At 39.0% G+C, this 17,578-nt stretch overlaps 1 protein-coding gene and 1 long non-coding RNA gene across 2 annotated transcripts in view; one reads left to right on the forward strand and one right to left on the reverse strand.

Moving 5' to 3' along the window:
- The window catches only part of mafa (MAF bZIP transcription factor a), a 57,554-nt gene extending 52,587 nt beyond the window's left edge, over positions 1–4,967 (reverse strand). The window contains exon 1 of the mRNA XM_077712575.1: positions 3,517–4,967. Coding sequence (XP_077568701.1) covers positions 3,517–4,574 — 1,058 coding nt within the window. The 5' untranslated portion in view covers positions 4,575–4,967. The remainder of the gene's footprint in view (positions 1–3,516) is intronic.
- LOC144193915 (uncharacterized) overlaps positions 1–17,578 on the forward strand; it is a 230,871-nt gene that overhangs the window by 181,176 nt on the left and 32,117 nt on the right. The window contains exons 9-10 of the long non-coding RNA XR_013325789.1: positions 2,691–2,791; positions 13,631–13,770. This is a non-coding gene — a long non-coding RNA (uncharacterized LOC144193915). The remainder of the gene's footprint in view (positions 1–2,690; positions 2,792–13,630; positions 13,771–17,578) is intronic.

Raw genomic sequence — 17,578 nt, forward strand, 5'->3', positions numbered from 1 at the left:
CCGTTATATAAAAGATTCCTTTTGAATACGTTGTCAGAGTGGGTGTAAAAATCAAACGGACATCATCTATTCTCAAGCCTTTCAATATTTTCCTCTTTTATGAAAATAGCAATACTGTATCCCAGATCAAATAGATGTAATTAGATACAGTGAGGAAAGAGGACGGCTTGGCCGTGACTTGCTTAGCATGTGCACGCATGCAAAGACCCGACAGCGGCACAGCTGCACGGAGCTACGCTCTCGATTTATCATCCCTACATCGCAGGAGTCAGTGGGCCACACCACTATTAATCATCAGCAAAACCATTTAATTCAGCACAAGCCCAACTATTGTCTCAGTCCCTCTTCTCTCTCGGCTGCGCAAAACAGCATACATCTCTGAGGAAATCACTGGAATAAAAGCAGACATGCATACGTTGGTGAGCAAAATGACCCAATGTGTCACAAATTGCTTTGAGTGAGACGAGTTTTGTATGAAAATTGATCAATGCAGACTGCGTCTATCATTTGATGCTTTGTACGAGTAGTCCTATTATAGTTTTTTTTTTCCCCCTTTCGGAAAATGCACCCAAAAGGTTTTCACAATAATGTCAGTCATTCCTGGTACATCAAGGTAATTGTCTTAGAACAATGGAGGATAAGATGCACAATAGACACTTTTTTCTTGCTTACATTGCTTACATTTTTAAAAGAAGTCCTTATAAGGGTAAACGTTTAGCCGAGTTTTATATATAAGTATATATTTATAATTTAGAATGCTCTGAAAGAGGTGTCCAACAAGCGACCAGATTACAGGATAGAGTTTCTTCTCCCCCTTGGTATTGGCACCTTATTCAGCACCCCCTCATATGACGTGACTGTCCACTTCGTGTACCCCCCCTTTACACTCGGACACTGCTAGCTGAACCAACATTCAGGCCTTTAGACAAACAGGATGAAGTGGTGGGGTGGAATTGAAATGACCGAGTGTGAATGCATAAACTCTGTCCAAAAAACACATCAAGCAGCACAATGCATGAAATGAAAAAGTCATAGGATACATGCACATACCAAATGTATAGTCAAAACATATATACATATATATACATATATATGTGGATATGTGGATATGTATATATGTGTGTGTATGTGTGTGTATGTATGTGTGTGTATGTATGTGTATGTGTATGTGTATGTGTATGTATATATATATATATATATATATATATATATATATATATATATATATATATATATATATATATATATATATATATATATATATATATATATATATATATATATATATATATATATATATATATATATATATATATATATATATATATATATATATATATATATATATATATATATATATATATATATATATATATATATATATATATATATATATATATATATATATATATATATATATATATATATATATATATTTGCTGCATGTTTTACTGCAATTTATATTAAAAAAAGTTTATTGATTTAATGCTCTTAAGTTTATCTTTAGAAGAAAACATTTGTAGCAAATTGCTGGCTGTATAATTAACAAAACAATACAAGTGACTGCTTAGATAATTATGTGATATGTGGTCCTGTCTTGAAGGGTTTGCATGGAGGACATCTCTGCTTCTAATAATTTCAATATGAACTGTTTTTTCCTCCCTCGCCAAATAATTTGGGGCAAATTCCAACAGCGAGAATCATATTCTTGGGTGGGCTAGAGGGTAAACAATACATGAGGAAAAAAACAAAATGAAATGGAAAAAAAAACAATTGTGTTGTTGTGCTATAAAACTTTTCATGATGGAATTCTCTGCTTGCTTTGTTATGTTTGAATCTTGATGAAAAGTCCAAGGACAAGTTAAAGAAAAAGTAGAAACTTATTGAAGGCAATTGTACATTTATTGCATATCGTTTAATTGTATGAAATGACAAAACAAGCACATATGAACATCACATATGGTTAGTGAGTGAAATAATTTTGCACAGCAAAATATATATTTATATATATTTATATGTATGTATGATGTACGATTATTTCACATATAGTCAAAAGGAATTCCCTGTTTTTTTATATTATTTGTACATGCAGGGTATCAATCCCTGACCATCTAACAATGTCCAGACATTATCAATTATGAGCAGTGTTATTGCTTTGCAAATATTGAGTTTGTTGAAGTCAACACATCTTCACTCCTGAAGTGATGGTGAACGTATGATGTGTTACAAATACCAAACATGGGCCAAATAACTGTGGAAAATACTTGTTCGTAACTCCCTACATCATGATGACAGGCCAGAATGTTTTGTGCGCTACACTCACAGAACTTCAGCTTCTTTACAAAAATTCCAAAGCATGAGAATCTTAAATGCCAAACAAAGTTGCTTTTCAATAATTGTGGCAAAGGGACATTTTGCTCGTATGCTGTAAGTGCACTGTACAATTCTGTTCACTGCATCCACTTGACCCAAATTAGTCAAATAACGTCCAGATATTTTTTTTTTGCTTTTGAGCGATACTATTAATCGTCTAAAATGCTTCAAACATTAGAACTTTGCTTTGTCATTCAAATTGAATTTATACATATTTGTACTTATATTACACTTTCATCTTTAGTCAAATGCAGAAGAATATTTAAATAACGGTACAAAAAAAGTTTATTTTTCTTTTCTCCCCCTCTTCAAACCAGGTTCCCTGCTGATCCACTCCTAATCTATTCATTCAAGACTATAAAGACGCTGGGTGGAGGTGCACTTCAACACAGCTGAAACGCCATCGCACTGTACAAAGGTGGGGAGTCCTGTCACTTTTTTGTATAGCTGTCCCAAAAAAGTGAGGAGGCATAAATGAAATATGAATGCCATGCTGGAGATCATCTCATAAAATAATAATAAAAAAAAGACAGCACAGAGAAACAAAACGGCATAAAAAAAGAACATACATGTCCAGCATGCAGAGTAGTTCAATAACTCTTTGAAAAAACAATGAATACATAGTCTTTTTTTAAGAAGAAGAAGCAAATGCATGACATGGCTGGCAGTCCTTTAAGTTTGGAAAGAGTTCCATGAATGCAGTTTAACAAGTATCTGCACACTGATTTCAAACTTAAAAATAAAACATGTCAAAGGGCAAGTGAAGTGCACGCATGCACTTGCTGAACTAAGTTGTGTCCATATCACACTGCAAATCTAATGAGGGTTTAGAATTATAGTGACAGGTGGTTCTCATATAGAAAAGTAGATGAAAGTTCTGTCAACTGAAAAATCTCTCCACATCAGAATCAACAATCTGTTTAAAATGTGTGAACAAATGAAAAGAGGACAAAATGTTTCTATAGGGCATTTGTGGGGAAATCCCCAAATAATAATAATTATAATAATATAATATAATAACAAAAATAATAATAATGATAATAAAAGAAAGTGAAAATGAAAAAAAAAGTAAAAACGTTGAAAGTGGTTGTGAGTAAAGTAACTCATCAATGATTTCTTTCTTGTGAAATTGTGGAGACTCACATGAAAAACTCTGGAGACGACGGGTTGTTGTCACTGCTGGAGCCACTTTCTCGGAAGCCGTTGCCGATGAGCTTCTCATACTTTTCTTTGTACGCGTCCCTCTCCCGGACCAGCCTGGAGATCTCCTGCTTGAGGTGCTCCACTTGCTGCACCAGTTGCGTCTTCTCGCCCTCCAGGACGTGGCGTTGTTGGACGCGCTTGAAGCGACACGACTGTGCGTAGCCTCGGTTCTTGAGGGTCCTCCTTTTCTGCTTCAGCCGGATCACCTCTTCCTTGCTGACCCCCCGCAGCTGCCGGTTGAGCTCGCGGACGGACATGGTGACCAGCTGGTCGTCAGAGAAGCGATCGTCCAGGCGCATGTGCGGGTGGTGGCCGGTCCCGGAGACGCCGTTGGACTGGACACCGGGGCCCGGATGATGATGGTGGTGGTGGTGGCCGGTGCCACCGCCGCCGCCGCCACCACCACCTCCGCCGCCGCCCCCTCCTCCGCTGGACCCGTTGTGGTGGTTGTTGTTGCTGTGGTGGTGATGGTGGTGGTGGTGCTGAGCCCCATTCTGAGCGGCGGCCGCCGCGATGACCGCCGACACCACCGCCGCGGCGGAGCCCATCTCCTCCCCGCCCATGGTGCCTCCCGGGCCGGCCGCGCCGGGGAACTGCTGGCCCCTGGCGTAGCCATCGAACGACTGGAGCTGGTGGCTACTGTTGATGAGCGCCTCGACCGCGTCCTCGGGGCTGAAGCCCAGCGCTTCTGGATTGAGCTGCTGTTGGTAACCGGACATCCAGTAGAAGTCCTCTATGTGTGTCTTCTGCTCGCTCCCCGAGCCCGGACTGGGCGCCGAGAAGCTCGGGGAGGGGGGCACAGAGCTGCAGGGCGTGCTCATCGGCGTGGAAGACAAGGATCCGCCGGCGATGAGGCGGCCGCACTGGCTGATGGTGCGATCGGGCTCCACCGGCTCCTTTTTCACTTCAAACTTCATCAGATCGAAGTCATTAACATATTCCATGGCCAGGGGACTGGTGGGCAGGTCGGAGTTGCTCATTGCCAGCTCTGATGCCATCCTCTTGCTGCCGCCGTTCACAGTCCTCCAGGCGGGCTGAAGAGCAGCAGCCGCGCCGGGCTGGTTGGCCACGACGTGAGCCACTTTGAGGGGAGTTTGTGGGGGGAGCCGGCGTCACAAAAAGAGAGCCAAGAAGTTCGCCCGCCTAGGACTACTTTGGCCGTCGCTCGGCGGAGGCTGACGCGCACGCACGCCGGCCCGATGTGGCGCACACGAGGAGCAGAGTCCCTTCTCGGCGCGCGGAGTGTATTTCAAACATTTAACACAACTTTTTTCCACCAGCCTTTTTCTCACGGAGACATCGCCAAAAGCCGGAGCAACCGGCCACGAGCGAAAGAGCGAGCGAGCGAGCGAACGAGGGATGACGGACGAGGGAGCGCTTTTTTTTTTGAAGCGGGCATCACACAGCACTTGAGTTTAAGAGCTTTAGTGCGCACGTGACGTCAGGCTGCAAGTGGGAAATTGTCTCGGACGACCAGCCAATGGGGTCTCACGCTCCGAGAGCTAATTAGCATATTAGGCGACTACAGAAACCAAACTTTGTGTTTTTTTCTCCCCCCTTTCGCTTCTATACCGTGTCAACTGTCAAAAGTAGTCAGCTGACACCCAGCTGGGAAGTAAACTCGCCCTACTCTTAAATCGCCTCGCCTTTGCATCGGGACATTCAAATTACTTCATGTTTGTCCCCTTAAAGGACATAAACAGACACGCTGTTGGTTCATTTACGTTTGTGAGTTCTCTTTAGAAAATCTCAGGTTACTTTTATTCCAGTTGCAATGTTGTTTCGCCTTATTTGGCTATTTTTAGGCTAAGAAAAACCTTTGCAACCCTACTTTCATATTGTTTTGAATATATAATCAAACTTGTCTCACTTTTAATGTGTATTTGAGCCACTTGCTATGGACTTTTGATTTTATTCAACTTCTTTGGGAGAATATGATTCAAAAAGCAACCAAAAAGGCACGCTCTCACGCGCTTTTGCCTCAGTGTAAAACTCAACACTGCCACCTTTTGGACATACATGGGATTAAAACCTATATACATGCATCAAATTACAATACAAAAGAAAGAAAAAAACATTTATAATGAAACATTCAATATTGCCTGTCCTGATTCAATGCAATGCATTTGATATTACGGATATTAAATGTTAGAATGCTGTTGATTGGTCTGTCTAAGGTGAAGTTGTTTTGCATAAACGTGAACATTACATGAACTCAATGTTCCATCCACCTGATAATCATGTCCCACTGCCATAAAATGACTTTATCTAAGCACTGGCTCGTCATGTTGCAGAGGAGTCGTATAGTCCGATCACTTCCATTGCACCTTATCTCAGTTCAGAGTTCTCCTCCTTTGATTTGACTTGTGTACGATACACACAAGTGTAGTACACGAGGTGACCCTGGTTACCTTTTCACCCCTACACCTTGTGCCATTTAGTTCTTCTTGCATACGCATGAACACAATTATTAGTGGCTTTCTAATAATGAAAGAAAAAGTCACTATGGTCAATGAAAGCTGATGTTACTGTCAGTTCATTTCTTTTAGTACTGTAAATTAATCCTTGAAATGTTAAGTTATTTTCATTTATGACTGAGGGGATTTGCACTTCTACTTATAGGAAAAGTATTTATACATTGTCGTTATGACTTGTTGTGTCAAATGTTCTTGTTTATTTTGACAAATTATACTGAATTATGCAAGTATTGAACTTTTTAAATATATGCTTATGTGCATCATGCATCTGATCGCATACATTTAAAGAGACGTTCTAAAAGGCATTTTTGGGCAATAAGGTTTATTATGATTACTTATAATATGACATTTAGTGTACTCTTTGGGTAAGATTTATCAATAGCATATCGTTAGGAATTATCTCAGTTTTGCACAATCACACAGAGCATAACCTGTTGTATTCCCGTTCAAAAGGCATCATTGATATTTTAGTTTTGTACAAACAAAGTTATCCCAACATTGCACTTGACATTTACACAATATTCCAAGATCACTGTCTTCATACATTAAATAAACAGCTGACAAGAGGAATTACACAACAACACCAATAACATGTTAATTTTTGGTATCAGGTGTGTTTTTTTTCCCTCAGACTCTTTGCTTCTCACTGTAGTCGAAATGTTTTGGAGCAGCTCCTTTCCAAAAGTCAGAGAGGTGTTAACATGGACAAATTATGTTTCGCCCCTTGGAAACTTCACTCATCCCCAGAAATGTGTGCTTTCTTTAGTTGTTTTTTTTTCTTCTTCCAAGAACACTGTTTGCAGATTTCTTAGTATAGCTTGTTCTGGGATCACATTACCATATCCGTATGTCATATTTAGAAGGCTTGCATGGCATATATGTAATTCCTGAAAGGACAGGCTCCTAGAAGTTGATTTGGGTTATATTTGAAAGGCAGACATTCCATCCACTTGTTACAATCTTCCAAATTGGCTTAGAGATAATAAAAAAAAGACTTGGCTTTGCATCAGTGCTATCAAAGTGAATCACTCTCATTTATGTATTTAAATCTTCGTGGTGCACAATTTGCAGGAGTTATAGTCCAATCTTTATAAATGAAGTGTCAGGTTTTTTTTTTTTTACAGAAAAAGAAAAAAAAACTAAAATTAATGAAACTTGACGAAAACACAACTATACTGGCCTGGTGCTCTATCTTGTGCCTTGAATTTGAGTGCGTCTCATAAAGTTCCTCCTCCATAATGCTCTTTCTCATGCAGCAACAGTACCAGAAAGTCATTGCATTCATGTGGAATTGAGTGCCTTTTGCATGAGTTCCCTATTGTGTGCGCCAAAAAATGCAATAAACTGAGGGCACAAGGTGCATTTAGTAATAATGCTGCAATAGAAGGAAACAGACATGGTGCTCTCAAATTGCTATTCCTTAGCAGTTGAGGAGAAACCTTATTTGTCACTCTCTCAAATACTTAAATATTGGGAGAAATTAACTGTAAACTAGATTGTGTGAATAAGTTTATACTTCATCCGTATATGCAAATACTTTTTGAGTAAGAAACATAAAATCATCCGTGCAAAGTATGTGCACAGAATTGTTGCAGCGAGGTCAATTTTTATTTATTTATTTTATCCATGTCAAGTCTGGGGCTCAGTGCTTATCTGATATTTTACAGATTGCCTTTTAGTAGGGGGTAAGCACTAAAGTTAATCAACTACATTTTCATGTGTTAATGTTAAATATATCAGTTGGTTTTAACAACCTCTGAGTTTTGAATTTGAACACATCTTCCAATAGAAGTCTATTGTTTCTATTTCCACTCAGTTGCCCTGTCATCTGTTTGGGCTTACCTGCACAGCAGTGGTCCGTTCCCGGGGGTACGGCCACAGCAGAGCGAGACTAATACACAAACGAAGGGAAACCTCATTAGTCATGACAGGAGAAAGTGGCGGACCTAAATTAGCTGCTTTTGTGTGGCTCAAGTTATTGATGATGCGGCCAGCGATATGCATGGGAAAGGAGAGGGAAGATATCAAACCAACAAACACATACAATGTGAAAATAGACGAGGTTTAAAATTGTATGTAATATTTTATACAGTTTCAGCAATGTATTTTATTATTAGATATAATATAGAAGTACCTCTTAAACCAGAACAACTAAATTCAATGCAGTCATTCAACATTCATTTCATTCCGCGAATAGCCGCGTTAATGCACTCTGTCATTGTTACTACAACCATTTGTCAATTACTTCTCAGGGGGAAAAAAACTGCTCCACATTGAAATATCTACAATGTATAGTATACATATTTTAACATATTCAAACATTTGCAGTGCTACTCTAGATGAATTCAGTGGTAAATATTTTTTAATGAAAAACATGTGAAGTCAAGTTTGTTATTTGTTTTTAATATAGGTTTTATGCCCTGTTTTTTTAGTGTGACAGTAGCAATTATTCCGATCACTGCTTAATCATCACAGGCTCTGAAATATGTTCCCCCATCATAAGGATGGGTGTTTTATACAATGCAAAAGATGGTAAGAATATTTGGCAAATTGCAAAAAGTCAAGTTGTATTTTCTGCTTTTGAACTATGTAGGTGTGTCCACAGAATACGCCAAATATGTCAACCTCAATCAAATGCTTTTACGTGGCATCACCTTCTCACTTCGCGTGCGTCATGTTTGCCTGTCAGGCTGTACATTACAGATATTGCATGACACATTCTTCCTAACAGTGACATACCAACAATGCTTTGTGTTGCAACATATTACTGGAGGCTGTGTTGGATTTGAATGGAATTGACGCTTAGCTAGTATGGTCTCTTAGGAACCTTAACAAGATATTATTTAGAGGTGAGAGCCCACTTCTTCAGAATTTACATATAAGCAATACCAGAAATTAAGAAAAAAAATATATTAGCAATTCAGGAAATCCAGTCAAATTCCCATCCTTAAAAACACAATGAAAATTATGTAATGAGTGTTTGCCTGTTATTTGTGAAAACAATAAATTAGGCACTATAATAACCCCTATTTACTGTCACTGAAATGTGACATTGAGGCCTGCTCTCCTCAAACTCGTTTGATGAAAGACGTGAGTGAGTAAGTCGAGAGATCATAGGTCACCGAGGTGTTTGTTATAGGACTGTTAGTCTCTGTGCGCACGTGTGTGTCCAGACAGCTATCTAATCAGCTCCTCTGCATTCCTTCACTTTTGCATTCAAGCCTTAACCAATTACAATGTCAATTATGAAGACAACTTGTGAGCTGACATTTCCATAGCAAATGTATACTGTGAAATGACTGCCTACTAAACCATTTAAACAAAAATAAAAGTCCCTGTGTGTAGCTAAGACATAACTCGCATGTCTGCCTGCACAATGTGTAGCATCTGTCAGTACAATATCATCAACAGTTGAGTGAGAACAACAAAGCTGCAATATTAATTTTCACTCTAGCAATAGAATGTGGGCACAGCCATGTCATAATGACTCTGATCCATGAGTTAGAGGTAGGGCGAGGCTGAGAAGGGTGCAGCAGATGATAGAGTAGACAACAAAAGGTCACAAAAAGAACAGATCACAGTTCTGAAATGAATTTTGTGATGGTCTCTCATACTATTTTCACAGTGTGGCAAGGGGATTTTTTTCCCTTTCTGTCTTCAGGACAGGGAAACTAACCTAAAATGTCAAAACATTTTGACTTTCCACATTCATCCCTTCTCTTATTACCAAAGGAATATGTAGTAAATTTCACATTTTTTTCAGTTGACAAAAACAGGTAAACTGGCCAGGCCTATCAGATGTAGGGAATTCAAGCACAATACTGGAAATGTACCCATAATTACATTAAAACAAACATAACAAATTGTTTTTTTATGTAGCACATTAAATTCTACTGCATGTGAACTGTTTGAAAAATGTTCAAGGTTATCTCATGTCCTATGTGCTCTCACATGACTTAGACTTTGCAACAGAGGTGTGTATGTGTGTGTGTGTGTGTGTGTGTGTGTGTGTGTGTTTGTGTGTGTGTGTGTGTGTGTGTGTACTATATGCCACGTTCATGCACGTGTGCGTGTCTTTGCACATGTGTGAGTGGCGATTGTCTCAGTTTAATGACTCATTTATCTTACCACATATAGAGTACCTATCTCCTTTCGGTGAAAATACAATGAAATGATTACTCAATTGTAAAATTAGGGTACTAGAAATTATGATGACTTCCACTGTAGTTCTAGAATATAGATAGTAACCCACTAGAATTTCCATGTACATAGAAGAGAGCAAATAGTTGAGGATATAAAATTCACACTACAATTTGGCAAATGTACAAGACTGCCCATTGCTTATTGTACACGTGCAACCCTCTGATGCGAACAAACACAACAACAAGGTTTGGTTTTAACAGTAATAAAATACCCTAATGCTCATGTCATCATGTACACCCTGTTTGTTGTAATTTATAAGGAGAAAATGATTTTACCCAAACAAATTGTAGATAAACCATTGTCTCATTATGGTGAACCTGAGGTCTACTGTATAATCATCTGTTGAATGATTAACTCACAGGCGCATTATCTTTGTTTTTTATTCTCTGAATTAATTAATCGCTGCTTAGCTTACAGGCGGCACGCTAGTCAAGAAGTTAGGGGCGTCGGCCTAACAGTTCTGGGGTTGAGGGTTCCATCCCAACTGGGTCCTCACTTTGTGGGGTTTGGATGTTCTCTCCGGACTTGTGTGGGTTTTCTATGGGTATGTCTGAAAGGGTCAACTGCAACTGTGAAAAGGAAAAGTTGGACCCTAAAGACAAAAAAAGTTAAGAACCCCTGATGTACTTCAGAATGCCATGCATCATTGATTGGATCTTGTTGATTTAAAATTGAGTGCCAGTTTTGAATTGATGAGACTGCCTTGGATAAGAGATTTCCCCCCTCCAAAACCACCAGAAAAGCCCAGTTATGATTCATTTGACGCTTTGAAAATGAAATGATATGGATGAATGAGAATATTCAACGGCCTATTAGTTACCTGCATGTCATTTATCCTTTAGAACTTCCACCTCTTACTGGCTGAAAGATACGCCAATCCCCACGCAAATGACGCAAATCTGCTGCTGATGGCATCCACACTTGCGTAAATATTCACTCTGGGAAGCAAAAGCGCATGCCCATGGCCTAATGAGAGATTTTCTGACCTTTCTCAGTGTACCCCTGGAGAATATTGATGAATCCCCTTTTAAAAATAACTCTTGCCTTGTAGGGTCATTAAATGATTTACAGTTATTTCACAAACACATAATTATTGCATTTATTATCCTGGGAGTGTACAGGGTTAGGACCGGACCTAATGCAGCACACTAGTGTGAGTAAAAGTTAATTTTTCCAATCCACAGAACCATTGCAAAAATATAATTTACATTATATTATGAAGTTACTATTGCCTTAAAGGCTTAGAGGTCTTAGCATTTAGGTCTAATCAACTCTCTGCTTCATGTTTCTATCATAAAAATGCTATCCATTTCTAATTGCAGGACTTGCAATGACATTTTAGACTTATATTGTGGCACAAGTAAAACTTTTATTAGGTAAACCTTTGCCCTGATGAAAGGTGAGTAGATAGTTTTTTGTTCCTTCTCAGATCATTGTGATTATCTTTGCTTAATCACACTTAATCTAAGATGGTGATTTAAGTAATTACATCTAATGCCATATTTGTTCCAGTGGCACAAGGAGTAACCACCACGACGAAACAGCAGGGTTAGGGAATTATCTTAACCAGAGGAGCCTGACCCGCAAATGTTCATTGCTTCCATCCCTGTGCTGCCACTATAATTAGCTTTATAAAGGCCATCATCTCTTTCACTTCTGCAGTCTGTATCTTTTCCTGTTAATGATATCATTTCAATTGTTACATGGCTAAGATGGTGAAATGTCATCTGATTGTGAGTGTGAGCTTGGCCCTTTTAAACCTCCCTATAGGTCAAACATTGTGCGCCACAGTGAGCAGTAAAATCAGACTCAATTAGCAAAGATGTTTTTAATTAATTTGTTTGGAAAACATTTAATCACACTGAGGATAATTGAATACATCTCTGTAAGTGGTGAGAGATTCTTAATGGAATGAGAAGAGGTAAGAAGGGAATTCAACAGCCCCACTGTGTCGACTCTACTGAGCAATCAAGTATGTACTGCTTATCTGTAGCTAACTGTTAGCTAATCTCTGCAATCTCAACGAGTCAATGCAGTCTTGCTTAGTTTTTTGGTGAGTGTTTCACATGGCATACGTGTAGCATTTAAGTTAGCCATATTGAGCTGCAAAGATTTAGAAAAAAATCTGGCTTTTTTTGCAGACACATTTTCCATATACAGTCAAGAGGACAGTACTGTAGTTCTTTCAGAGTGGCCAAATTTACAATATCTACTTCCACACACCTGCACCACTGGCAGTAATGGGAGTATTGCATGGATTCTTACCTTTAAACAATTTTTTGGAGACAAAGTCATACTGGAGAGTGAATCTATATCAGTCTATGAGTGCAAAAATCAGCTGCTGAATCGCTGATGTCAGGAAAACTATTGACCTCAAGGATGAAAAGGATTGTATAATTCAGTTTGTTAGTCTGAAGCAAAAGTGTCAAAACAAAGATACTTAAAATGTTTCTTTAAGTTCTTGAAGGTTCATTTCGCTTGGAGTGTCATGCGAGTCCCACAGACCTTAGCCCATTCTATGTTGTGTTTGTAATGGCTTCAATGTAAAGCAAACGGATGTTGTATGGTTAAATACTGTGACATCAATGGCTAAATCTAAAGCATACAAACCTACAGTTTGTATGGTGAGAGAATTTCCTGTAGCACAATGAGTGTCCAAGCTTCTGTGACATAGCCAGTGTGTTGATATGCACTGCCGGATCGCAACAGATTACTTGAATTTAAATATACAATACGTATAACATGTTCATTAATTAATGTGTGATCTGAAACATTCATCCATTCATTCTTTTCTGAATCACTTATCCACACAAGGGTTGGGGGGCACCCTAAATTGGGGGTCAGGCAATGGCCGCAGGGCACAAGGAGACAGCCAACCATTCATGCTCACACTCATACCGAGTGGCAATTTAGAGTGTTCAACCAGCCTCCCCTGGATGTTTTTGGGGTATGGGGTGAAAATGGAGTACCCGGAGACAACCGACCCAAGCACAGGTAGAATAGGCAAATTCTACACAGTGAAGGCTAACTTGGGATCAAACCCTCGACCCCAGAACTGTGAGGCCGACACGTTAACCACCCCTCCCCCCCACCTTATCTCAAACATTGTTTGATAATGTTATCGTCTTATGATAAACTTTGAGAAAGATGTTACATTTTTATATTTTCCGTCAAATATGACTCACAAGCTTCGGATTCCTAACCCCTGCTTTTGTGTTTTCGTACTCATTTGAATCTGAAAAGTCACAATGCCTTCTGCATGCACTCATTTTGGGAATCACATTATTTTACCACACATCACATGTTTTCCAATGCATTTACAATTAAATTGACTAATAAATGCTCATCATCCAAATTGTGATCTGTGCCTGCAGAGCTATGGCGTCAGAGTTCTCATGGACAATGAGACCCAGTAGTCGGAGAACATCCTTGGACAAGTCTGGCATTCCAGTTGGCAATTAGAGCACCAGCTCAATCCAATCCAGACCAATACACCTCCTCACCAAGACAAAAGGTAACATTGTTTCTATACAAGACAAAACTTTCTATATTGTTGTTCTCCTCCACTCTTCATAACAAACTTAACTAGATTATTATAGGAATTGTCAGTCACTCATTTGCAAACTCTCACGTTAATGTAAAAGGATTGTCGGCAGGCATTAGAAAATGTTTGTTTTCTGTAACAAATAACTGAATCAGGGTGTACCCTATTTGGGATAGGCTCCAGCACCCCAGCAGCCCTTGTGAGGCTAAGTGGTTCAGAAAATGAATGAATGGACTTCTCCTCTGCAACCCCAAAAGAGGAGAATTAAAATATGCTTAGAGTTGATAAACTTTAAATAAAGATCATCAACTTTAGCAAGAAAGAGCAGAATAGTTTGTTGAGAGAGGAGCTTGTTTTTGCCCTACCGCCAACCTCTTCCAAACCAATATAAAACAAAAACTATAAATCAAAAAATAATTACAGCATACATTGAACTCTTTTGTCATCACTAAGAACCCCGGCTGGTAGAGAGTTTTAGATGACAGCTGTGTGTTTCCTGTTGCGTCCTATTCAAACCGCAACTGGCTATTAGAGGCATTATTCCAGGCTGGAAATATTACAAGGATGACAGGTAGTCTCACAAGTCTGTGCACAAACCTGCTGACAAATGACAGCTACAGACTACCAGGGAGGAGGATGGATGCATTAAAAAATGTTGCATCTGATATAATTAGATTTTATGATTTAGGGTTGGATTTTTAACCGCACAGGAGGTGCAGTGCAGGTGACGTCCATGGTTTCTGTTGAGCCTTGTTGTTATATTTCTGACTAACACTCACTTTTTAAATAGCAAATGCACATCTGTGCACCAAAGCACCACTCGTCATGCTAATAACAAAACAGTATGCGGACAAGAATGACAGAAACTTAGAGAACTTGTCATTATGTAGTGTTATATTTTGAAGAAATTGAGTGCTGCTCAGTTTGAGTATAGGAGGCAATAACACAGCACAATAGAACCATCCCAGGCTGAGTGTGCCCTTCGTCTAAAGTATAAATGGGTCCATTATTGATGTATAAAAAAAATAAAAAGCCACATCTATTTATATAGGCCGTGCACTTTAGGTTGCTTGAATAGCGCCCTAAAACTTGATTGATTTGGAATATTATCTTAACCTATAAGAGCAATAAATACAAAAGACATAGGAGCTTTTACCTCAATATGCATTTTATTCTTCAATATAAAACCTCATGTAAAACATTGCCGCAATAAAAATCACCAAGCACGTTGTGGTACAGTGTTGCAGTCAGAGTAAGACATAAGTAAAAGTTTGTTTATTTTAAGAATGTGATTAGTGATGTTATTCTAGCATGAATACAAAGAGCGAATATACTGACCCCCTCCCTCCATTTTCAGCCGATTCACACGTCTAGTTGAGGTTAGTATGTCATTGTCCCATGTGGTGGGAGATGTCATTTGGTTTGTAGCTTTCCACTTGTTTTTGCTTTAGGAGGGCTCACATTTTTGAATTTTGTTTGTGCAGAGGGGGAATGACTGTTCATAATCAACTAATCAGGTGTTTGTAACTTTTCAAGAGAGTAGATGTGCTTGCATGTGAGAAAGCAAGCTCTGATACTGGATCAATCGCTTGATAAGAAAACAGAGGGAAGAATCTATTTGTCTGCATTGTTTAATGATTACAGTTTTCATTTCAAAAGTTGTATCAGTGAGTTAGGCTTATATTTGAATAAGCTACGCAAACAAACAAAGTTCAGTCATCCTCCATGATATTGATTATTTGATTACGCTGGTGAATTGTTTGTGTGTATTTGTTTAAGTAAAACAAGGTTCAATCAGTGTAATCTCCTCACCATTTATCTCAAAACAAAATTTCAGAGGTTAAACGGGAATATTGAGATACAGAGAAACTGGACTATTTTTGTTTAATGTCATCATTTAGATAAATTTGATGCAGAGCCACACCGCATTGCATTTAAAAGTAGCCAAGTATTAATTTATCTTAGAGAGAAGCATGGGCAGGAAAGGTAGTTTAATGAGAGGGTCAAAGGTCATCTGCGGTCAAGTAGCAACCCTGGGGACAACATGTTAAACACACTGCCCAGGGGGAAAAGGGGACATTATGGGTTTTGACTAGATCAACAACAATGGCCTAATTAGAACAAAGGAAGCCACAAACAATAGAACAAAAACACTCTACACTTCTACTTTTTTTGACCCGAAACTGGTTTTGATCATCATTCCTTCACTTATTGAAGTATGTGCAATTGTCCTAAAAAGCCAACAAGGATTTACCGTTTGCAGTGTAATTTGGAGGAAACAGCCTCATCAGGGGAAAGACAATTAGTCCTTCGGCAAACAGCACGGATCAGTTGCTTTAATTAAACGCCCTCCCCCTTCACTGAATCTTCCCTGCCATTCCTTGTCCTCTTGATCATCTACTTTTCTGTTCTGTCTTTATCACCATTCAATTGTGTTTTTGTTTTGTTCATGTTTGTTTGATTTCCCCTCTGTTCAACAAACAGATGACAAACTAATAATTTGTTGTAGGGTCTGGTGAGCCTCTAACCAGTGGATTGGATGGATATCAGTCAGTAGGATAGTTTGTGGAGTTAGGGCTAACAGGATTTACCATCTACTGAGTATATCAAAGGCAGAGTCCTGCGCTAAGCACTATGCACTTAACCAAATTAAAAAGTAACCCACAGGTGGGCTTGCTGCACTTTTTGTGCCGATGGGCCATGACGCTAATTGCATTCTAACTCCGTTACCAGTGCCATCAAATTACACTTGTCAATTAGAGTGAAGAGGAGTGTATGGAGGGTCTGAGAGCTTATCCCTCTGCTGTGCGATTTACTTTTGTCTTATTGCACACTGGGCACTGAGTCAGAGAAGCGCAACAACGATCTCTCTCTAGGGTTACCGTCATCTTGAATTCCTTAATTCCCTAATATTAAGTCATATAAAGTCATGCAATTAGGGAACAAACATGAACAGCTAAACACTACGCATATTTTTGGAATATAAATTGCAAGAACAACAAATAAGGACAATGATAAAGAAAAAAACATTTGGGACAAGTCCCCACAAGATAGTTTCAACTTATGATCATATCCTTCCTTAGGTGCGTGGTAAAGACTAAAAACATTTATTGGCTGTGTATTTATACATGACAACAGTTTTGTGGAGTGTCATGACAAGTGTAGATGGATGGCAGTTTTACGCCCCTTCCATGACCCTTTACTGGAAGCATAAGGCGTACCTTTCCAGGAACAGTCACCACATAATGGGGGATCAGAACAAAGAATAAACCTGACAGGCAACACACCTGTGGAAGAAGGTGAGCAAGGCAAGTGGCACAGTCAGGGTAGTAATTTCACCAGGAAACTACTACTTGTGGATTGTAGGGGGAGGCAATGTGTTTAACATTCAGTATATCATAGAAGTAAAATAGGATCTCAGTGTAAATCATTCAAACTTTAGTGGTGCTTTATAATTTTCAGTTACATTGTTGCACAGGGAACTGCCTTTCTGTCTGCTACTGGGAACTGCACTTTGGCTTTGTGGTCTGCTGCACAGTGTAGTCCTAATACACTGTAATTAAATTGTGTCCTCTCGTAGTTTTATCATCTGTAACGTTGATCGCGGATTCTAATGTTTTAATGAAGTGTTACATTTTAAAAAGATCTAATTTATACACCAAGATACATGATTTTTACCTAGTAAGTATCTCTTTTTTACAGCCTTTACTCTCTTTTGACTTGATAATTTGTTGTAATTTTTTAGCAAAATGGAAGCCAAAACAATGAAGGTGTCTTG

The sequence above is a fragment of the Stigmatopora nigra genome, chromosome 3 (genome assembly GCF_051989575.1).
Source record: "Stigmatopora nigra isolate UIUO_SnigA chromosome 3, RoL_Snig_1.1, whole genome shotgun sequence".
In the NCBI taxonomy this organism is placed as follows: domain Eukaryota; kingdom Metazoa; phylum Chordata; class Actinopteri; order Syngnathiformes; family Syngnathidae; genus Stigmatopora; species Stigmatopora nigra.